Source organism: Danio rerio, chromosome 14 (genome assembly GCF_049306965.1).
Source record: "Danio rerio strain Tuebingen ecotype United States chromosome 14, GRCz12tu, whole genome shotgun sequence".
NCBI classification, from domain to species: domain Eukaryota; kingdom Metazoa; phylum Chordata; class Actinopteri; order Cypriniformes; family Danionidae; genus Danio; species Danio rerio.
The window spans coordinates 35,513,515-35,538,413 of NC_133189.1; the positions used below are offsets into that span (position 1 = coordinate 35,513,515).

At 37.6% G+C, this 24,899-nt stretch overlaps 1 protein-coding gene across 30 annotated transcripts in view; it reads right to left on the reverse strand.

Moving 5' to 3' along the window:
* Positions 1-24,899, reverse strand: part of mbnl3 (muscleblind-like splicing regulator 3) — a 91,036-nt gene that overhangs the window by 15,977 nt on the left and 50,160 nt on the right. For 13 of the 30 annotated variants that reach the window (XR_012389592.1, XM_021481051.3, XM_021481050.3 and 10 more), the window contains 4 exons: positions 21,753-21,917; positions 21,448-21,648; positions 18,795-19,028; positions 8,887-9,037 (listed from right to left, as the gene is read on the reverse strand). Coding sequence is in view for 23 of the 30 variants with exons in the window: in XM_021481051.3 (XP_021336726.1) it covers positions 8,887-9,037; positions 18,795-19,028; positions 21,448-21,648; positions 21,753-21,917 (751 nt within the window). In the remaining 7 variants the exon portion in view is untranslated. 30 annotated transcript variants of the gene reach the window in all.

Sequence of the window (24,899 nt, forward strand, 5' to 3'; positions counted from 1 at the left end):
TTTTTTTCGGACAATTCTCTGTAAACCTTTAAGATGGTTGTGCGTAAAAAAAATGCAAGTAGATCAGCAGTTTCTGAATTACTCAGACCAGCCCGTCTGACACCAACAACCATGCCACGTTCATAGTCACTTAAATCACCTTTCTTCCCCATTCTGATGCTCGGTTTGAATGAGAGCAGATCGCCTTGACAATGTCTACATGCCTAAATGCATCGAGTTGCTGCCATGCGATTGGTTGATTGGAAATTTACATTAACAAACAGTTGGATAGGTGTACCTAATAAAGTGGCCAGTGAGTATATGCTTAAATTTAGCATCATCACTTGTACTTTTATATATTTTAAATACATAGAAAAAAATCACATGGTCTTATTTGTACGAACAGCGCAAATGTGTTACACTGAATGACTATGGAACGTAGTCATTTTGTCATAAAAGTGAAAGCTTTACCATGAACACTTGTTTGGTATTTGATGTTTCCTATAAACTTATTTTGATGCAGATACCAAAGTGTCTTTGACCCAAATATGAACAAAGAATTTTGGACTATCAGATAAACCCATTTATAAGAAATAACAAGATAAAGGTCATATTATATGGAAAACCTGCAAATAAACACAGCATGGTATGTAAACAGCAAATGCATCCAGTGATGACATAAAAAACAAAATATAGACATGCACACAGTCACACACTGGCACACTCTCAGGTTCAGCACAGATCTATTGCTTTGACAAGATTGCTACCCAGCTAAATGACTGTTAAAGACTATGGCCAAAATCTGTGGGCATGTAAATGTGTGTGGAGTAGTGTTTGTGTTAGGTTTTTAACACTGGGAGAGGTTGTCTACCTTTCTAAACGGGTTAAAGGGATAGTTCAACCAAAACTGAAGAGAATGGTAGCCTTTGACACCCATAGTAAGAATTTCTGTTTATTGGAAGTCAATGGCTTCCACATTCTTCAAAATATCTCCTATTGTGTTCAACAGAAGAAAGAAACTCATATTTGAAAATAAATGACAGAATTTTCTGAATTGTGAACTGTCCCTGTGACGGTAAAGTAGTGTGTGTTTGTGAGGGGACGGGGCCTAGTCTCTACCCTCACCAGTATGTCCAGGCCCTGACAGGTAACGGCTTTGGGGGGCCCTGCAGCCGGTCCAGTCCCGCCTCTCCCAGCGGCCCTCTGTCATTGGGCCGGGGGGTTTGAATAGGCCTATAATAGATTTCAGGAGGTGAGGGAGAGGAGAGGATGAGGAGGAAAAGGCACAAAGAAAAAGGAACCAGTCTTAATGAGTCACACTGAAGGCTTTGGCCTGTTGTTTGTGCCCGCACTGTGCCGTCAGCCGCACACCAAATCACACGCACGCACACATGCATGCACAAACACATTCTTCACACCACAAGCAGAAAAATAATGAGCAAATGATAAGAAGCGGTAAAAGTGTGCAGGTTGAGTGTGAACGCAGTGACAGACAGGACAGCCTTCGGTTTGAGAAAAACGACTGTGTAAGAAATTAGTTGTTTTTTTGCCTATGAGCACTTTTTTGTTGACTTTTCCACTTGATTGAAAATCATGAAAACCATTTCATGATGTGATTTAAAGATTACTGACTTGAATTAACATTTACTTAAAATGAATATGAAACTAGTTCATGATTATATTGTATACACAAGGGTTGGACAATGAAACTAAAACACTGGCCAATTTAATGTTGGAGGTTTCATGGCTAAATTTGACCAGCCTGAAGGCCAATCTTCATTGATTGCACATTTCATCAGAGTGAAGAGTGCGAAGGTTAAATTAGCAGACTAAAAGCACAGTTTTGCTTAAAATACTGCAATATACACAACATAATTGGTGACATATCACAGTTCAAAAGAGGATAAGTTGTTGGTGCACGTCTCGCTGATGCATCTGTGACCAAGACAGCAAGTCTTTGTGACGTATCAAGAGTTACGCTATCCAAGGTAATGCCAGCAAATTATCATAAAGGACGAACCACATTCAACAGGAGGACCTGTGGATGCAAGTAGAAGATGTCTGAAAGGGATGTCTGGGTGCTACTCTGGATTGTCTCTAAAAAAAACCCTAAAAGCACAGCTGCTCAACTCACTACAGAATTAAATGTGCACCTCAAATATCCTGTTTCCACAAAACTGTCTGTCTACAGAATCAATATACATGGCCGTATACATTTTCTGCTATAGCCAAACCTTTGGTCACTCATACCAATGTCAAACGTTGGTTTCAATCTTGGGCTGTGGACAATGTAAAACATGTATTATTCTCTGATGAATCCACCTTTCCTGTCTTTCTCACATCTGAGAGAGGTTCATTCTGGAGATGTCACAAAAAAGCGTACCCCCCAGACTGTTGCATGCCCAGAGTAAAGCATAGGGGTGGATTAGTGATGGTTTGGGCTGCAATATAATAGCATTTCCCAGGCCTAATAATTGTGCTCGATGGGCGCATCACTAGCTATGTTTCCATCCAAAAATGCGAATTAACTTTATGCGCAAAACTGGATTATCGCATAAAAGATGTGCGAATAAAGCATCGTTTCCACTCAACATGTCAAAGTGAACAAAATCAAATAAGAGAATCTGCGTGAATCTTTTCTTCATTTAATAAATGAATTGCACCTCAGAAGAAAATCCTGACTTGCGGTGGAGTTTGAAGGTGTGAGACGCAAAGCGCAGACGCTCTTGATTCTGGAGGTCATTAATAATATAATAACACTAATACTGATACGGTTAAGGTGTTTTAGAATAACCAAAACAACATTTCAGATGTTTTACAGTGTGCTCAGACAGCTGGTTTGTCCATTCACACACATTTTTATCATCACATGATCCCTTATAACAATATCACATGACCTTTTTTAATGCGCATACTGGAATTTGTTCGCTAAAAGTGTTGTCATCATACTTTATGTGCATCTTTTCTTATCGAATAAAACGTTTATCCTACTCAGTTATGCACATGTTTTTATGTTTATTTTCAAAATTGATGCGCATCTTGACGTTTCCATCAACCACGTAGCTACTGCCAAGGACTATCGAACCATTCTGGAGGACAGCGTGCACCCAATGGTTCAAACATTGTATCCTGAAGGCGGTGCTGTTTATCAGGATGATCCTGCACCAATACACACATTAAAACTGGTGACAGAGTGGTTTAATGGACTTGAAAGTAAAGTTGAACATCTCACATGTCGTGCACAGTCACCAGATCTAAATATTATTGAGCTGCTTTAGGGTATTTTGGAGGAGCTAGTCAGGAAACGTTTTTTCACCAGCATCACATAGTGACCTGGCCACTGTTTTGCAAGAAGAATGGCTCAAAATCCCTCTGGCCACTGTGCAGGTGTTGTACAGTAACTTTCATTCCCAAGATGATTTTATGCTGTATTCAGTTTCAGTTTCATTGTCCAATATATATATACACATTAAAAATGAAATGTTTTTTATTTTATAATATAAAAATAATAATATTAAATAATTTTGTGATAATCAAGTAATATTTATCTTTTTTTTTTAAATTAGCAAAGGTAAAGAAATGTAGTAATGATATGCAAAGATTTCTTATTTCTATTCATTTAAAATTGACATCACAGATCTTTACAATTAAAAATTAAAACTGTGACTATATCAACCATGTTTATAATCATACAATAATTCATATATTTTTGTTTTAATGAGTTGTTATATTTTGAAATGAATACCTGGATCTCGGATGAGCATAAAACAATAAAAAGTATACACAAAAGACATTTAAAAACAAATGAAAATTAAGGGCACTAACAACATGTAACCGACAAAATCAAACAAAAGCCGTCGTCTGGGACATAAAAGAGCCCTCAGCAAAAGAAACCCCTTTATTACAGTGCTGGAGGTCTTTAGAGTAAAGTGTGGATCACCTTCCTGTCTGTCACAGATCTGAGACGCTGCTGTAAGAAAACCACTGATCCAGAGAGACTGGGAAGTGACCTACCAATGCCTCCAGATGGAGCCATGCAGAAAACGGAGCCTGCAACACCATGCACAAAGAGCCCAGGAGAAGACAGACCACGGAGGGGTGAAAGACATGGGGAAAACGGGGAGGGAAAGCAGCATGAGAACAAGACAAAACAACTTTAGAGTTAGTGACAGACAGCGAAAGAGCGATGACCGTCATTATGGGCAACATTGTGGCGAGATGGAGACACGGACACAAAGCAGGGAGAAACCAAGAGGAAATGAATCACGCTGGTAGAAAAGTGCTCATCAGGACAGGGATGTTAACCTGGATGCCAATCCGTTGTTGTGTCGATACTCATTTAAGTCTTGTCAGAGGATTAGCCCAATAGCTGTTTGGTTTGATGGCTTGATTTTTTTTTCACTAAAAACAACATGCAACAGCATTCAGAGTCATTTAGCTTTGGAAATGTGCGGTGTATGGAAGGAAATGTTCAGCCAAAAATGGATTTGGTTATCATTTATTCACCCTGAAGTTGTTCCTACACTTGTATTAAGAAGACATTTAAAGCTAAAATTGTCTTCCATAGTATGCTGAAAAATAGGATATGAACAGGAAACAACTAAATGTTCTTCAAAATAACATTTTTTATCAGAATAAAGAAAATTAGACAGTAGGTGAAGGGTAAGAAAAAGTATAAGGTGAACTTTTGGGTGAACTAAAGAGTTCACCCAAATAAATGCTGTCTGAAATGTTCTTTTAAAATTACAATTTTTATTAGGCTCTTGTGTTGGTTCAGGAATTTCTCTTTTATGGCAAGGAATATTTTTTTCATGTCTTTAAAGTGAAATAATGAAATATAAACAAAGGAGGCTGAGAAAAATATTTCATTTTTGACTGAAATTTCAGACAGTACTTAGTTTCACAATCACCAGTGATCCAGCCTGTGCAGATCGTTGGTAAACATGCAGTTTACTATAAGCACTACAAATCTGCCGGACTACAAGATCCAGTCATGCTCCACTACTAGGACTATTTATATAGCACACACACACACACTTCAGGGCTGAGTCTTGTTATACTGAATGTGAAAATTACGACGCGTTTTCCTTGCCTTGTCTTGCCGTGTTTGTGACCCTCACCTTGTATGTTTGTTTATGTTGCCTGCTGCCTGCCTGTACTGACCATCTGCCTGCTATTTGATTACGACTCTGGATTTCCTGTGTATATCTGTTTGCCCCTATCTTGACCATTGCTTGCTTGACCTTCCTGCTAAAAAAATCCTGCATTTGGTCCGCACCAGCGTCACTTCCCATTACAGAAGACTCAGCCACTTCTGTGTGTTTGTGTGCTGACTTTATAGTCCATGTAATCAGTTCATGAGTAGCTTCAGCTGTGTCTGTATTCAATCATGGGGATCTAGGCCAGGAGTGTGAGTAGTGCATGACGGAAGCTTGTAGTCCATATACCGTCTGATCTGTAGTCCTTATAGTGATCTGCATGTTTACCAGCGATCTGCACACGCTGGATTGCTGGCGATTGTGACACTTTGAGGTTTTTCCATTTTAAAATGGCATAGAAAGCTATTTCCGTGCTTCAAAAAGCATGCACTAGCCTATTAAGAATATTTGGTATATTTTTATTATTTTAAAGGGCCCATTTTGATTTCATGTTTCCTTCAAATACCTCATGCAAAGACATTTCTGTATTGACTACTAAAATCAAATGTTTGGTGATCTATAATGCAGTTTATGTCATAGCCATGCTGCATTTTATCTGTTACATGTCATTGTCATGTGGAATTAGAGGGAAATTCTCAATCTAGGAAGGAAAATCTGCATCTGGTAATATTGTTGATTGTTAATCTGGAAAATTGTCCACATAAGTGTATAGCTAGTCTATAAAGAAAAAGAGTGCTGAGGTGATTTTTGTAGGCAATATTTAAAAAGTTAGAATTTTAGCACTTCTTGTTTGCATCACCCTGAGTATTTTCAATCAGTTTTTGATTAAAAGGACTATACATTGAATTTAGAAAGTCTTGTTATTAGCCAGGACTGCACAGTGGTGCAGTGGGTAGCACGTTCGCTTTACACAAGAACATTGCTGGTTCGAGCCTCGGTCGGGTCAGTTGGCTTTTCTGTGTGGAATTTGCATGTTCTCTCCGTGTTCACATGGGTTTCCTCTGGGTGCTTCGGTTTCCCCTTACAGTCCAAAGACATGCGGTACAGGAATTGGGTGAGCTAAATTATCCGTTTTGTATGACAGTGAGTGAGTGTGTATGGGTGTTTCCCATTGATGGGTTGCAGCTGGAAGGGCATACGCTGCGTAAAACATATGCAGGTTAAGTTGGTGGTTCAATCCGTTGTGGCGACCCCTGATTAATAAAGGGACTTAGCCAAAAAGAAAATGAATGAATGAATGTTATTAGCCACCTGCACAACACCACTGGCCACTATATCGAACTGCTGTCAGCAGATTGTTTTTTTAGAAAGTTCACCCAAAAATGAAAATCATGTCAAAGATGTCTGAATTTTACAATGACTACAATTATATGGACATCAGTAATATCTTTTCCTTGTTGAACACAAAACTGTTTGAAGAATTTTGGCAACTGGTAGCCACTGTCTTCCTTTTTTTTTCATTCTATGTATGTCAATGGCTTCCAGTTTCCAACATTATTCAAAACATTTTCTATTGTGTTCAAGCAACAAAAAAAATCCATATAGGTTTGAAACTATCTGACAATCAGTACGTTTACATCAGGGGTGTCTAAACTAATGTCTAAATTGTTGTCCTGCAGATTTTAGCTCCAACTTGCATCCATGGATGTTTCTTGAAAGCCTAATAAGAGCTTGATTAGCTAGCCCAGGTGTGTGTGATTAGGTTTAAAACTAAAGCTGCGGTCACACTCAAGTTTGTTTGTGCGAAAATCTGTCGTGCTGAGCAGCGAAAAGGGGGGGATTAAACAAGCTTATTAGACATTTAAAAAAGCGAGCGGCTGCTCCATGTTTTAAATTTCATAAAAAGTCATAATCCAACTAAACAGAAATCAGATTTAGAAATGTGGAGTATTCCTATTTAGGCGCATTATTGATCAAACTATTACCATTCTGTAGTACTTTTTGCTACAGTTTGCGTCAGGATGAACACACGACATTTGTGAAGTGCTTGACGACAAACAAATGAGAATGGCTTCAAGCAAGAGAGCACATTTTTGGTGCGAGCGGGAAAATGACTGTGCTCACTCAATGTTTATCTCCGAATTTGTCGCGGGAGCATTAACGAAAAGTTAGTGAGCTTGTCGCAAAATTAAAAACGAAACGCCCAAAATCCTTATTGTTGTGTAAAATGCCAGAGGAAACTAGCATAGAATAGTTACATATAATGATATTTATCAGACTGTGTGTAACATAAAACAGGAATATGAAAGGAACATCATCTAAAGTAACTCATCTTAACACCTTAATCATATTACAGGGATGCTCGCTAAAACGCAGTTCACTTTTTGTGTCCTCTGAGTTTTGTGGATTTTTTTTATGTAATTTTTCGACAGTGCATTGTGTTCTGCTTTCTTATTAACGCATTGTGTTCTGCGTCCTGATTGGCTGTAGACTCTTGTCAATCAATCTCCTCCGTGCCGTGTCTCCTGTACAGTACCAAATGGTTCAGCTTGCCAAGTTTAAATAAATCTTTGATCGCTAGTAGTGTGACTCTGAAGTGCTGTACTGTATAAAATGTAATGTAATGTAAAGTTCTGCTCCGTCAAAGGCACCTGCGGTAGCACCCAAAAGGCAGCGGAAGATGCTAACCATCACACAAAAAGTTGGACTTCTGGACTTGCTAAAGAAGGTAGTAGTTATGTAGGGCACCATTACGGAATAAATAAATGAAGTTCAAATGGTTTTGAGCTTTGGTTTCATTCTATAATAATGGACATATTTTTCTACAAAGGTTTGAACTTTGAGAGTGTTTAAACAAGAGAGAAAAGTGTTTACATGTTAATGCCTGTCTGAGGAAAGTGTATCAAGTGTATAGTGAGGGGTTTTACAGCCTTAAAACATTTATAATAATTGTAAAAAATAAAGCTGACTGCCTATTGTGGGTTAATTTTAGAACTAACTCCCGCAAATAACAAGGGACCACTGTGTTGTCTTATTCAGATTAAGGCAAATGATTACATTACTGATGTCTATTTAAACTTAGTCATTAAGTACACTATGAATGGATTCACATTTTTGGGTGAACTATGCCTTGAACTGTAGGTGGAGCGTAAGAAAGAACTAGGAAATAATCACAACAACAGCTAAGAACCAATTCTTGGAATTTTTCAGACCTGAACAGCCCTAATTAAACAACATTTTGACATCATTTGTCAAAAATAGACAAATAATAAGCCAAAAGCTAATGGAAAAATCAAATTGTGTTTTAAAGGGTGGTGCTAATTTCTGAATTGGCCCACAAAAGCACTTCATCACCACAGCAGCATTACATAAAAAGCCACCGAGCTCTAATTTTGAGTTTTTAAAACTCTCTGTTGGCTGGCAAACCTACTGCAACTATCCTCTCTTTATATGGCCATATGGTCACTGCTACGGTCATTTATGCAAAAGGCAATCTCCTACTAAGAGTGAATATAGTGCATTGCAGCATGAGAACAAGAGTGGCTGAAGCTCAGGTGCAGGTGCATGAGGAGACACTGCAGGACTGTGTGCATCATGAGACTAATTAGCATGACATGTGCATACGGTGGACAACTACGAGATTAAGAGAGCAAGTGGGCTTACAGGGAGAGAGATGGCAAGCAGAAAAAGTGCTCAAGTCCTCGTCTAGCCAGGCACTTTGCTTTTTAAAGTGCTGAATATGTGCAAGCCAATCTATTACAGGAATAAGTTGACACCGGAGGGGGGAGATCTGTCTGTTTGGGCTCACCTGTGGGAATGAACGCTGGCTGCTGCAGCTGCATGCTGGCTAACGCCTGCTGGTAGTGGAACATGCTGGGGTTGAAGACGGCAGCAGCGCCGTTGCTCTTCTCCAGGGTCGGTCTCTTTGGTAGCTGCTGCATGGCTCCTGGTGGCAGAGCCTGAAGTGATAATAAAGAAAAAAAGGTGGTGGGAGGTCAGAGATGGTCATTAAACTGAGCCACAACTTTGTACTTGGGAACATGTATATGTTCATGTATAACAATAACACAGGCTCATTCTGAAAACGTACCTCTATTTACATTTCTGGAGAGCGCCAAATATGTACCAGGAGGTATGTTTTTTTGTAGTTTTTGTTTTTACGAATCCACCAGAGGCAGTTGTGTATGCTTTTTGAGATCTCAAATTTCTTTCGCGAGAGCCATTTGTGCCTGCTGTTTTCGCGTAAACCCACTAGAGGCGACTGACTGACTGACCTATCAACTGACCCACCCTCCCACTTCCCTAAACCCAATCAACAGTGTTTTCAAAAGCAAATTCAAAAATCTAGAAAAAAAAGAAAATGCCTGATTTCTACCACGTTTTAAGATTTTACCACATTTTCACCCTGTTATTAACTTGGTTATTTTATTTCTTGGCTTTTGTTTCTGTTTTATCTGCTTTAAGGAACTGTTCTTTGCCAGATTCAAACCACATCATCGCAGTCAACTCTGCTCCAAGTCACAAGTCCACTGACGTACGTGGCAAGCCACTGGACAAACTGGTAGCAGCGGAATAGCCGTCCACACAGAGTTAAGCGGTCAACTGGTAAGCATGAAAAGAATCGGCTTTATACTGCACCATAGCTTTCATTTTAAAGACGAAATACAGCCATACGTAATTCTAGTTACATAATTTGTGATCTCCACAAATGTATATAGGGCCACGTTTTCAGAATGAGTCTGTGTTGCGTAACAATTTTAGTTGACATTCTGTGTATTTGTCATTCTAAATCAGAATTTTTTGTGTTTACTGTGATAATGAATGATGATGAAATTCAATGGTTTTGTCAGTCTCTGGTGTCTCAATATTATACATGGTGAACATGATAAGTTATTTTCAGAGCTCAAGTAACTTCAACAGCATTTTATTGTTTTATGTATGAAACGTTTAATTTAAATAAATATAAAACATTTAATAGGATTTCTGAAGTTTTAAATTGTAAAAATTTGTAAAAATAATCATCATTTCAGTTGTCTGGATATTTCTGGATACTAAAATGGAGTCAAGTAAAATTTCAAATTAAAAAAAAAATTTGAATAAAGAATTTACATAAAATCCTAAAGTATAAAAACTTAAGCATGCCTTGGTCTAAAGTGCAGCAAATCATGTTTCATTAATGAAACACCTTAATAAAATAAAATAAACAAACTTAAAAATGTTTTCAATCAAAAATTATCGAACAACTGAGGAAATTTCTTTGATCAATCCTATAATATACTATAATTGCTCACATCTACTTAAAAAATTAAGCAGCATAACTGTTCAACATTCATAAAAATAAAAATGACAATAATGCTTGAAATGTAAACTAACGTCAAATAAGTGACATTTTAAAAACACTAAAACAAAAAATAAAACAATTATACAAACTGAAATACAATTTTACAGTATATTCTTGATTTGTATATTCTTTAGTTTATTCTTCTTTTTGCAATGAAATAGCATTATGTGTGGTATAATTAAAGAATATTATTAAGCAAATAAAAAAATATTCTTTTCCTTTACTTTCGTCAATTGGTGAATTTTGTTCCTTGTCGCTGTCGCCACTGGCTTGCTTGGTTTGGGAGCTGTAGAGCTGCGCACTGATGAATTTGCTCTTCAGTGTTTGAACTAAATTAAACAACACTGAACTGAACTGAACTCAACTTCAACTCTGAAAACTGACTAACGCAGTATAAATTTGCTAGAATTTCTATGTTAAGCTGCTTTGACACAATCTACATTGTAAAGTGCTATAAAATAAAACAAACAAAGAAAAAAATTAAGCAAAGAAAGGGTTTGTAGACTTTCCGCAGCATCTTATAACAGCTATTTCTGAACCAAACCACCATCCTATCCACTATCCAAGTGAAACCAACCAAACTGGAATGTAAATCTTGCTGGCTGATGTTGTTATTCATGTTGTGCTGCACTTCCTCCTCTGCAAAATGTCTGCTTCTCCTTTTTTTCTAAAAGAAGTATCAGTAGCGTGTGATTTCAGAGGTGAGGCGTCTTCATCAGCGTCTGATAGTTAAACAGAAAACGCTCAGTGCAGATGAAGGCATAATGAGCAGGATGAATGGCTGTCTTACACTGTGTAATTCTGTCTGAAGACTGATATGCAAGGTGATAAGAGCAAGGTCAGCAGGAAAGAGGATATCTGTGATTCACTAACTGAGGGATGATGGGGGAGCAGTTTGACCTCATGATTTACATGTCAACTCAATCCCCACTAGCTCTGTAATAATGTGCTGTACTGCATATATACAGAAGAGCTCCGTAGTCAGATTCTTAAAGCAGAAATATGAGATGTGTGCCGTAAAACTACCACCTTTGAGCTTTAAGGATGTTCAAACAATGGTATATGTTTTTGTAGGAGGCATAAGGCAGTAATTTAAACTTCACTAAAAACAATTGCCTAACTGCTGAATTAATTACAGACGAAGTAGCGCACTACCCACAGTCCTGTAGTGGGATTCGCCAATCAGAAGGTTTTGTTTCCATGGAAATGAGCACTGCAATCTCCACTGCATTTTTTAGGTAGATAACGATGTGACGTTGTTATACAAGCTAACATTAGCTAGCTAATTTGCTACCTTGTTAGTCATTATCGGATGTTGCAGAGTCTAAAACATTTTCTAATAAGAAAATACTGTTTTTCTCATGCCGAACATATTTTTTGGTTCATAATTTAACTACATCGTCACCAGAATATTTAATTAGCAAATTTTTGTTTCACAGATGAAAATGATGATAAACTTTTCCTTTAATTTCTGTTTAACAGAAAGAAGTTTTTTAAACACATTTTTAAACATAATCATTTTTTTTAATTAACTCATCTCTAATAACTGATTTATTTTATCTTTGTCATGATGACAGTAAATAATATTTTACTAGATGTTTTTCAAGACACTTCTATACAGCTTAAGGTGACATTTAAAGGCTTAACTAGGTTAATTAGGTTAACTAGGCAGGTTAGGTTAAATAGGCAAATTATTGTATAACACTGGTTTGTTTGTAGACTATCGAAAAAAATATAGCTTTAAGTGGCTAATAATATTGACCTTAAAATGGTTTTTAAAAAATTAAAAACTGCTTTTATTTTAGCTGAAATAAAACAAATAAGACTTTCTCCAGAAGAAAAAAATTCTGAAAATTTCCTTGCTGTTAAACATAATTTGAATATTTTTTAAAAAATAAAATAAAATTCAAAGGGGGGCTAATAATTCTGATTTCAACTGTATATATATATATATATATTCACACACACACACACACACACACACACACACACACACACACACAGACACAGACACGCATTATAAAATCTAAAGTATATTTAATGACATTGATAATATCGCTGAAAAGACGGAAGAGCATGTATAAATATCCTAAAAGCAGGAGCATTGCTGTTTAATATTAATGTAATCTCAATCTAAATTAGAAGAGGTGATAATGTACAATATCTAATGCTATCCAACACATAAAAGCCTTCTAATATTGGATATTAACCTTTCTAATTTTCTTGAGCACTAGTAGTAATGTGAAATAGTCTAATCAGTGGTAGCCAATCATGGTATTGCATATTCTGAGGAACAAAATTACCATCCAATCATATTTCCATATTGAACAAATTAGTAAAGGAGGGACAAGCAATGTTTGGCGTCAAGCCAGTTCCAGTGTAAGTGATAAAGAGAGTGGAGGAGATAAAACTGGTCATGAGAGCACATTTACTATAGTTACAGCAAGATAAAAACATAAATGAATATAAGAAGGTGGCTGAAAGAAGCAAAACCAACTTTCTAAAAATGTGTAGCATCACAAATAATTGCTGAATTAATGTTTCAACCATGTCATAACATCTTGTAAACAATTTTCATTCATTCATTTTCCTTCAGCTAAAGCCTGATTTATACTTCTGCGTCAAGTGACCGGCGTAACCCACGGCGCAGGCAACGCGCGTGGCTGTGCATTTATACTTCTGCGCTATGTCTCTGTCGGTCTGCATTAACACTTCCGAAACGCTAGTAGGCAGTGAGGTGTAAATGTTCCTCTGTGTCGAGTTTCTTCTCTGCTTTTTGTTTTTCCTGAACACTTTCAGGATGTACAAGTGGCTCAAACTCACTCATTTTGAGGCAGGAACCGGCGGACGTGCAACAACTTTAACTATGAGGTAAACACAAAACAAAACTTTCCATCCGGAGCTCCTTCACGGGACTCCACACTTGTAAACAATCGCTCGCACCATTCGCGCGGCTCTCGGTCCCGCCCAGACTCGTCAGCGCTACCAAGCCTTTTTTTTGAGAGGTGCACGTCAGTGACGGCGATGGCCACGGCGAAGGGCTATGCGTCAGCGCCGGCGTTTGATGCAGAAGTATAAATCAGCCTTTAGTCCCTTTATTCATTTGTGGTCGCCACAGCGTCATGAACTGTCAACTAATTCAGCATTTGTTTTACACAGCGGATGCCTTTCTAGCTGCAACCCAGTATTGGGAAAACACCAAAATACACTCACACAAACACGGGGAGAACATGCAAACTCCACACAGAAATTCTAACTGACCTAGCCAAGACTTGAACCACTAACCTTTTTGCTGTGAGGTGACAGTGCAAGTGTACATTTACCTCAGTGAAGCCACTTAGTAACCAGAACGTATTAGTTAATATAATACAAAAAAAATACAGAAAGAAGTGTTATTAGACTATATGCATTATATTATAATCAGTATAAATCCTTACTTTCTGTCCTGTATTCAATCCACAGAAATCTCATCACCCAACCAATATGGTACTAAAACTTTGTGTATCTGCATTCTACAACGGGCACTTTGGGAAAATGTGCCCAGGGATACATTTTTGAGAACTGAGAAAATATGTGTGTTTGTGGATACATATGGCTGCATTTTGTGTATAAAATGATGCTATAAGGCGGTACTTACAGTACCTCCATATAGATGGCTATGAATGGTGCTAGACTTTGGACGCAGAGCAGAGCAGACTAGGGTTTGAGTCCAGTGAAATGCAGTTTCAGAAACCAGGAAAAACCCCAAAAAGGCTTTGCGATGTCGTGGTAGAAGCTCATAGCCTCTTTTCTCTTCTAGTTTGCTTTTGAAAACACTATCAGTTGGGTTTAGGAAAGGGGATGTGTGGGTCAGTCGTAATATCAAGCTGTTATATTATGCACAATGACACAATAGGGATTGAATAGAACACCTATGATAAAAAGCATCTTTTGGGAGCTGTTTGGACAGAACTGTGTGTAGTGTGTCAACTGTCATTGGAGTGATATAACCACAATAAGATAATTTTTTTAAAATTTCTGACGTTAAAATAGGATCTAAATCCCTACCATTTTGAGACTCACTGCAACGTGATGTAGGAGTGCGGTTTCCCCGCCCACCAAATTGATTGAAAGCTCCATATTAACATATCTCCGTAGTACCGTGTATAATCATATCAACAAGATAAGACGTGCGCAAAGCAACTGCCAATAAAAGATCTGTTCAGCTCACTGTAATCATCAATCATCATCAAATGTGATCAAGAATGAGTATTACAAGTTTAAAATGTTTTTAAAGTTCATGTTTATATTAAACTATAGCGATTTTATTATCTTTACTTTATCAGCTGCATTGTGTTCAGAGCAGAAAATCCAATTTTCTGAAAGGTATAATAAATAATCTGATGGTTGTTTTCAGATTAAACTTTAGACACATTCTGGAGACACAAAAGACCTATAATAAATCTTGAAAAGGGGTAAAATAGGTGCCCTTTAATACAGAAATGTACAGAGCGGTGTTTGCTGGATTGATGCTGGAAATGGCACATATAAGAAAACATGCCCCAAAACTTATGTAAGATTTTCAAAAATGTATGCGGCAGCCTGGTGGATTTGTGAAAACAAAAACCGCTAAAACAGACGTACATATTTCTCGGTTCACATATGTATCCCTGGGCACATATAATTCCAATGAGCCTGGGTTGGCATTCTCATATCTCTGTCATTTCTCAATTTTTTTTTATTTTATTTTTTTAAATTCAGTTTTCTGTTTGAGATAGTTAGCTTAGATCAAAGGTTAATGTTCTGAAGGGCCTGTGGAGAAAATTAACGAGAAATATTCTTCCAGTACCCAGATCATTGGGGGAAAAAAACTCCGCACATTTATTCGGCTTCAGAAACTGATCCATTGACTCAAAGCTTGTGTCTGGTTTGCAATATTAACGCTGCACAAAAGCCAACAGAAATGAACAAATCAGCAAATGATATTTTAAAAAGCTAACAAAAATAAAAATGGGTGAAAGATGAAAGTACAAGGCTAAAAGTCATTTGCAGGCTGCGTGTTAGAGGACAGGCTGGGGGGCTGGTAAGTGAACGGTAAGCACATGACAATGAAAAACCAATCAACAACAGTGGACATAAACACGAGCCACGAAGCAGCTGAGGTTGCAGGGAGAGCTGAGAAATAAGCTTGTAGGACAACAAAGAGAGCTGTGAGGATGTAAAGACAATCAAGCAGTGTTCAAACCCAATGACAGCATGAACCAAAGAGGGAGTCAAATAAAGCCAACATATGATAAAGCCTCAGGCGGACCAGGTGACTGCAGGATTTTTTGGATGAGCTCCCCACATCTGTGCACTGTAAATAAACCTTTGCAAAAATGTTACATGATAAGACTTGGGAGGACTGAGATAAAGACGACACATTATTAAAGGGAAATTGGCTGCAGTGTGCTCTCGGCTGAGAGGCTGCTAACTAGCGGAGGTTTCCGTGAGAATGAATTGCTTGTTTTTTTCTTTTTCCTCTCTTATCATTTTTCACTCCTGCACCTGCACTGCAGACACTGTTTGCAAGCGATCACTGAGCCCTGGTCTTCATACATCACACAAGAGACAAAGAGCTCGCCTACAGACACACACACACACACACACGCACACACATGCACACACACACACATACACACACATACACGCACACATCCTCCTGCGGGGGATCTGAATTATTTAATACACTCCTGAACCTCACATTGAAGGTGTGTGGAAAGTGAGTTATAAATACACACACCTTCATCTGACACTAGTAGAGCTTACTGAAAATGGCACAATGGCCGAAACTAAGGTTGCTGGTCTCTTAACTCCAGGTTAATCTGGTGGGAGTCGAGGGACTGATGGAGTGTATGTGGTGGAGGACGAGATCAGATTTTCCTGTTGCGATTAATTGATGAAGCTTTTACTTTCATGGATTTTCATAATATCACAATATTGACCCAAGCTGAAAAAAGGTTACTTAAACAGGTATAATATAAAAAAAAACATAGTGTACTGCTTTATTGTGTATTTATATGATCAAAATAAACAAATGTATCAACTTCATTAATTAAATCACAATAGGTAATGCTTTTTTACGATAAACTCTCATTACGTTAGTTATTGGATTGAAATCAACAATGAAAAATGGCCAGATTTATCACAGTGACTTAGATAATATTGGTAAAAAAATACAACAGAATTTTGCTAGACTTCTTTTAATAAAATGATTACAACTTGTAATCAAATTACGACCATGACTTAAACGCTTTATTAGGCATTAACTGAGAAATTTACATCAGTTAAGATTAATAATAGCTTTTGTTGTTTTCATTGTGAGGCAAATTCAATTAACTTTAGTTTACTATTGGCACTATTGGTAAGTTTACAATGTAGGCGCAAAGTCTAAAGCACATGGTGCAAAAGAATTAAGGGTGTGTCTAAATCCACTTGAACCCACTTTTGCTATTTTAGGGATGGAAAAATACGGTCTGCACCCTTGCACATGGTCTAACAGGGTTGTTTTTATACTCTTAATGAGTTTTGGGTGTTTTGAGCATAACATGCATTAAAGCAATCAGAGTCTTATCTCCCATACCCTTTAACAGTCAGTTGCAGTGTGCCATGGCACATTTGCTATTTACATGGTGGACTTTGTAAGTGGAAAACTAAATGGAAAAACTGAACACTTCACTGCCGAGAAAGCAGTAAAACAGACCATTTGCAGCACGAGGATAAAGAACGAGCCTCCTTCAGTCAGCCTCTTTACTTTACTTTTACTCTTTACTTTACACCTTTACTTTTGTGGATTAAAAAACAGTGGTCTACGCACTTCACTGAAGACATCCGTCAGCCTACATACTTAGTTTCGTTTGTTAAGCGCAAAGATTTGATTCAAAACTGTTTTTAAATTCAGTTCTAATTTCCAGCAAACATATAAATGAACAATAATAACAAAGTGTGATCAAAAAACTGAGTTATATCAGATGCATACATCTCCAAAAACCCGACATGTGAACAAATCTAAACTTGTTTTTATTAAACCAAATATAAATGAGCATATAATAAATAATAATGCTAATAATAATAATAACACAACAATGTGCCTTAACACATGTCCTTTTAAGACCAGGACACACAAGTCTACAAAGTAGCTCAACTAGATTTCCAATTTAAACAAAGTAGTGCAAAATGTGAAAATTAGGGTTGCACTGGACAAAAAATAGCAACAAATCGCACCATTCACATCGTGCGCCTTATGCGCTGGGTGTACGATAGGGCCCTTAGTCTTATTGCACAATGTTAGCATACAATATCTCTATAGATAGTCAGAATTTCCAATCAATATTTCTACATGTAGTAGGACAAATAACATGTGAAAATCTTCATTAACTATTAAGCAAATGAACATTTGGTGCTATTATGAACACTTCAAACTAAGGCTGCACGATATTGGTAAAATCTGACATTGCGATGTTTTGTTTTGCCATAATATTTATTTCAATATAAATAACATTTCCCCAGAATATTTGAATAACTCTATATGGAAAGATTTATTTCATTTAGATCGACTGGGATTTTTTCTATGCATACATTATAATAAATTAAATGCAAAAAGCAGTTAATAAACAAGACTTTATAGTTTTCTAGGGAGTCTAACAGAGTTCAAGTATAGAAATTGAACAATCAAATATAAAATAAAATTGTAATCATTAAATAAATGATAACTATATATATATATATATATATATATATATATACACAGCAAGAGGGACGCTGGTTTGAGCCCCGGCTGGGTAAGTTGGCATTTCTGTGTGGACTTTGCATTTTCTCCCAGTGTTCTCGTGGGTTTCCTCTGGGTGCTCCGGTTTTCCCCACAAGTCCAAAAACATGTGGTATAGGTGAATTGGGTAAGCTAAATTGACCATATTACTGTTCCGGCACAAGACTTGGTTTAGGGGAAGGGAATAGGTATGGATTACATTTTCGACCAAAAATGATGTTTCAGGATCAACATAGATGTTAATCCAGGATGGCATCGTACTTGGTAAAATCATGATGTGCCCAGACAACCATGTCAATGGCTTGGAGCATTGTGCCATAAATGACATGAAAATCCATGAGTTGGATGGAAAAAAGGTAAAAGAATGTATAAAGTTTTTTTTTTCCATAAAATGTTTCCAGAATCATTCATTACAATCAATAGCAGCCTTTCAATATGACTACTAGTATACTATTGCCATATTCCCTCCACTGAGGGTACTGTTACACCAAACAACATCTTCTATACAGCGCAAGTGATGAGTGATTTTTATAATTGGGTGAATTAGTGCTTGTGATGTCATTGTAATTGGATAATATCAGTAACTCACCATGGCAGCTGCATTCTGACTGGCTTGGTGCTGCGCCGCCTTTATCCGGGCCTGTAAGTGAGCCGGAGGGTGAAAGTACTTGCATTTGTCACGGGTGCAGCGGCCCTTGATGTAATCCATGCAAACAATGACGGAGTTCTCGCTGCCGTCTACCATTGCAGCTTCCATTGGATGGGCATAGCGGCAGTCGTTCTCCCCGCGAGTGCAGTTTCCCCGCTGAAACTCTCGACAAACCTGGCAGTAAAGCAGCAGACATTTATTGTCAACCAATAGTCATGCTGAAAATCTCCCTTCAATACTTATTCTGGCACAATGCTGTTATGAATTAGAGTTTTAAACAAAAAGGGTGAGTAGCTCTTGCCCCATTTTATGTTGAGAGAAGTTGCCAGATGTTTTTTGCATGTTGTGGTCACTTACAATAAGCAACAATGTGTTTTTTTAGCTATTGTATAGCTATAGTTTTACTACAAATATCACAGTAAAACTATAGTTAGTGCAGCAAATCATGTGGAATGGTGTGTTATTATGATTTAACTACAATAACAATTGTTTTGGTTTTATTTGTAATCAAACAATGGCTCATTTTAACACCCGGGGTCCATTCTTCATACCTCGCTTAAATGATCTATGATAATTTAGCAGATCCTGGATCTTTTGATTTTGATAAATGATCTCTGGCTAATTTGGTTCTTCAAACAAGTTTGCGAATCAGATTAAAATGTCTGGATGCACTGATCTGAGATTGCTGGTGTGTTGTGAAGGACAGATCTAATGATCCTTGAAATCATGATCAGAAATGCAATGATTGGCTGACGGCACAGCAGCATAATGACATCATCTGATTAATATTCAATAATCCATGTGAGCAAAACCATATAAATTAACATATAAGTAAACTGTTTGTTTAATATGATACGCAATAACTTCCCACATTTGTTGTGAGCTGCAGCATTATGATATTGTTAAGTTTTTGCAACTTTTGCCAAGTATCAAATTATCACCATAGTAGCTGTCAAAACATGTGCCTGACTGCACAAATTATTATTACTTTTCTTAAAAAACAAACAAACGAGAATATTGGCCATGTCTATTATAATACACAAATTGTACTAAAGCTGGGTCGGTAAGGTAGCCTACCCTAAAACAGTCTTCGTTTGTATCTAAAAAGTCCATTATTACTTTAAACTCTTTAAATTGCTTAACAGTTCTACTTATACATTTTTTTAAAGCTATTATATATAATTAAAAAAAACTATTTTACTATTTCCAGTGTATATAATCTATAGGTTAGCAACTACTGTAAGGAAAGATCAGCATTCAGTATTACCTTTGCTTGTGAAGACCCAATCTAATCCTGTTTATATGAAATGGGCCTGCTCCTGAGCACGTTTAAGCTATCAGACCTGTTGCTAGACAGCTAGTCAAAAATCAGTTTTGAAAAAACAAAACAATCCTAGATCGCTATAACAAAATCCAGCGGATGGGGTATATGCACACAGACTTTTATTTCAGTCAGCAAGCCCCAGGGCTTCCAGTTATTTGTCATCCCTTACAAAATCGACGCATTTAAAATCTGATTTCTTTAAAAAACAGCGATCTTCACTGTCTGGCTGCGATATGATATAAAGTAAGTATTAAATTACATTTTTCTGCACCATGTTTTTAAAATATGGAAATTAATTTTACCCCAGTATTTTCAATAGAGTTTCTGTGCTAGCCTGCTGCTAATAATGACTTTCGTTTCTTTTTACGTTTTAACAAGTCTATTTAACTGATTATATTTGATGTGCATTACAACATCAATGCTGTAAAACCTTGTGAAAGTTCATCATTGGCTGTAAAACACGAGCTGTGCATAAAGCCCACTGATTAATCCATGTGCAAAGAATGGACCCCATGTCTCTAAATGTATCAATGATCTCCATTGTAATCTGGCCTGTATTTTTGTCTTATTAAATATATGTGATTTTTTTTTCACCAAACAGTTAAACTACAAGATCTACGATCAAAGGCTGGAACACACTTTACCCTTTTCACACCAATTTTTGGCATTGTTTTTCTATTTTAGACTGTAAATGCATTTAATACAGGCGTCAAATGCATTTTTTCACATTAACAAAACAGCCATGGCCTAATGGTTATGTTTGTGATCCACGGGTTGCAGGTTCGACTTCTACCACTGGCAAGGATCGTAGGTGAGAGTGAATAAACAGCACTCTTTTCCATCCTCAAAACCACAGCTCTGAGCGAGGCACTGAACCCAACTGTTCCCTGTGTGCACGTGAGTGATTTTGGATAGACGCATCAGCTAAATGCTTAATTCAAATCTAATGTAAATCTTAGCAGATCTTCAACTATCTGTGTGATGGAGGAGTTGCTGCTGCTCTTTTGACTCCTTCACACATTTTATAAGCTCTTGACAAAAATGAAATCATGTATGCAACAGAGCTAAACAAATGTTCTTTTTTTGGTCCAAATACAACATTAATGCCATTTTAAAAGTTGTTTGGTATATTCCAGCCTTCAGAAAAGTGACATTTTGAGTGTGAAATGTGTTACATGCGCATGTTCACGTAACATTCATAGTTATTTGACTAGAAGCCACTAACAACAACAACAACAACAACAGCAAGTTGTTCACTGTGTTTAACACCTCAAGCTTGTCTGTGCGAACATGTTTCTGTGTTGAATTTCCGTTGCCCATGGTGATGCCGGTGGGGCTCCCCGGGACCAGCACGGGGGCGCTGGGCAGAAGCTCGGGCATGAGACTGATGCCCGGGCTCACGTGGCTCAGGTACGGGCTGAAAGCCATGCTCGGACTGTTGGCCAACGAAGGCGTTACTGGAAAAGAGGTCTGGATAAGAGACACAAAAACAACAAGGGATAATAAGTTTTCAAGCAGTTTTCAAGCCAACAGAAACAATGGTGACGTTATTAGTTATGAAAATCTGATCTCACTATGGGCTGCAGCTGAGCTCCAGGCAGCATGAACTGCATCTGCTGGGCCAGCATGGCGGCTGCGGTCTTCTGCTGGATCAGGTTGTTCCTGCCGTTTATCTCCAGCTGGGTCTTGAGATGAGGCGGAGGATGCAGGTACTTACAGTTATCACGTGTACAGCGTCCCTGAGAGGGGTTGAAGAGGGAGACACACACACACACAGAGAGAGAAAGACAGAGAGATGAATTGCGTTGAAGCTCAGCTACTAAAAGATCCAAGACTGCGTGACAGGAAGATAAGGGCTCCATGATTGAGAGGATAAATTAAACGGGAATCCCTAGATATACTAGCGCACCGATTCCAACTTTCCACTACGATGGATACATCCAAAAGCCCATCAAATGAAAAGAAAACAGCGTAATCTCAGGAGTGCTGGAAGGTTCTGAATATCAAACGATCAGAGGAAATGATGGCAGAATGACAGCGCTGAGATGGGTGGAAAAATGTTCAATACTTTCAAATGAATCGACAGTGACGGCCTTTCCTTTCTGTCTGTTCGTCTGCATCAACAATCAGCCTCCTGTGCTGCTGCTGACAGATTATAGAGCCCTTGTGACTGTTGTACACACTCTTAATACATATGGGTTGGACATATAGCATGATGCTTATCACCCAGCTGTCCATGAAACATGTTGAGCGCAGACACGGTTAAATACACAGCAAACGTTCATGAGCTGGGTCGATTTGCTGCGAGACAAACCCTGTGAACTCATGGAGCAAAGCCATTTGTTCTGCAATGCGCAAGGCACTGTAATAACCCAGTAGGGGAAGATGCCGTTCCATCAGTCTGACAGTTAAACACTCCTGCTGACAGTCTGAGGTGAAACTTCATACTAATTTCTTTTGTTCAACTTTATACCAATTATAATTTTCTACTTTTTTCAGGTCATGGAGTTCTTGTGGGATAGAGAGATGGAGCAGGGAGCTCCTGGTAAGTTTTAGGATGGGAAACCTGAAGCCAAATGACACAACATCATCACACTTAAACCATGATACTACATAAAGGTCAATTTATCGCACAAATTTTTATTTATTTATTATTTTATTTATTTATTTATTTTTTTGCTGTAAAATGGGGTCATTCAATACCTTTAAGGGACTCTTAATGGGGGATTTTTTTAATCTAAAGAGAGAGGTTATATTACAGACGTAACTCTTAGGGTGTACTCACACTAGGCACAGTTACATTCAACCATGGCTGGGTGCAATTGTCCCCATCCCCTCTCCGTTGACAGCCCACATTCATATTGCATTTTACCTTCCGAGCCAGAGCACACTAATGTCATATGATGCGACAGTTAAGAAGAGACAGTACAGTGGAGATTGCTTTAGTTATATAGTTTTGTATTATTTTAAATCATTTGTGATGCGGTGACACACGGTCACTTCCATAAACTTCATAAATCTATCATGCTGCAGGTATTAGGTTTGCTGAAGTTATCTGCTGACGTACAGTAAGTGTGAACCTATACTGGTCCTATGGTTCGATTTGGTTACTATTATCATGCCATCAATTCGGATTTAATTCGATATCTTGGTGCATCATGGTGAATTGACGCTGCTTTCCATACACAATTTTGTATTTTACTTCACAGCACAACATCTTTTGTATTAAAATGTATAAATATTTTTAGATTTATATATTATTTGTAGGCAACGCGGTGGCGCAGTAGGCAGTGCTGTTACCTCACAGCAAGAAGTTCGCTGGTTCGAGCCTCGGCTGGGTCAGTTGGCGTTTCTGTGTGGAGTTTGCTCTGAGTGCTCCAGTTTACTCCACAGTCCAAAGACGTGGTACAGGTGAATTGGGTAGAAGAAAATTGTCTGTAGTGTATGAGTGTGTATGGATGTTTTCTTAGGGATGGGTTGCGACTGGAAGGGCATCCGCTGCGTAAAACATGTGCTGGATAAGTTGGCAGTTCATTCTGCTGTGGCAATCTTGGATTAATAAAGGGACTAAGCCAAAAAGAAAATGAATGAATGAATGAATATTATTTGTATTCCATCTTGTCCTTTAAAACAAGCAGGCAGATATATGAACTGTCCTTTTAAAAACTCAAGTACATGCACAGAACAACATGAGCATTTATAGCAAATAAACAAATGCAAATATTCTGCTCGCTTTCTGAGCATTGTCGAGCGAGTTCTAACACCATGCGATTGGCTCTAAAGCTGCACATGAGATAAATGATGTCAGTATGTAATAACAGATTACAATCTATTGTCCGCATCGTGGTAAACTAAAGAAATAATTAATTTTGACACCCCTAATGTATACATATATACACTACCGGTCAAAAGTTTTGGTTCATTTTTTTTTAAAGAAAATTATTCTGTTTATCAAGACAGCATTTATTAAATGTAAAAAATATTGTTAAATGGTTAATAATTTATTTATTACTTGTATATAGTTTCAAATTAAATTATTACTTCTGTCAATATTGCTTTGTCTACTATTAATAAAAATGATGATTATTATTAATATTAGAGTAATTTATGAAGCATCATGTGACTAAAGACTGGAGTAATGAAGCTGAAAATGCATCATTAAAATCACTGGTTTAAATTATTAAAATAAATAAATGCAGCCTTGGTGAGCAGGATAAGCTTATTTTAAAACATTTAAAAATCCTACTAGACCTAAACTCTTGACTGTTTTATACATATTAGAATATCATTTTCGGTTAATAATTTTGACCTTAAAATCACACACACACACACACACACACACACACACACACACACACACACACACACACACACACACACACACACACACACACACACACACACACACACACACACACACTGTATATATCTTATATTGAAGCCAATGTGCCAAAATGTCAGTTGTGGAATGTGCCATTTTATTACTAACAATGTAAAAACTCTGCAGAAGATGATCAACACCTGTTTCATTATCATTGTTAGCTCCACCCACAAGTTTACGCTGTTGTAGTAAATAACATTAGGCAAATGCAGGACTAAGCAGAAACCAAACGATGTAGACTCTCTAAGGACAAAATATCTACTTAGCACCAAGTAGAAGAAAAAACACAGGCCTTTTCCTGGCTTTCCAACTAATTCCAACAAAATGAAGGACTGAAATA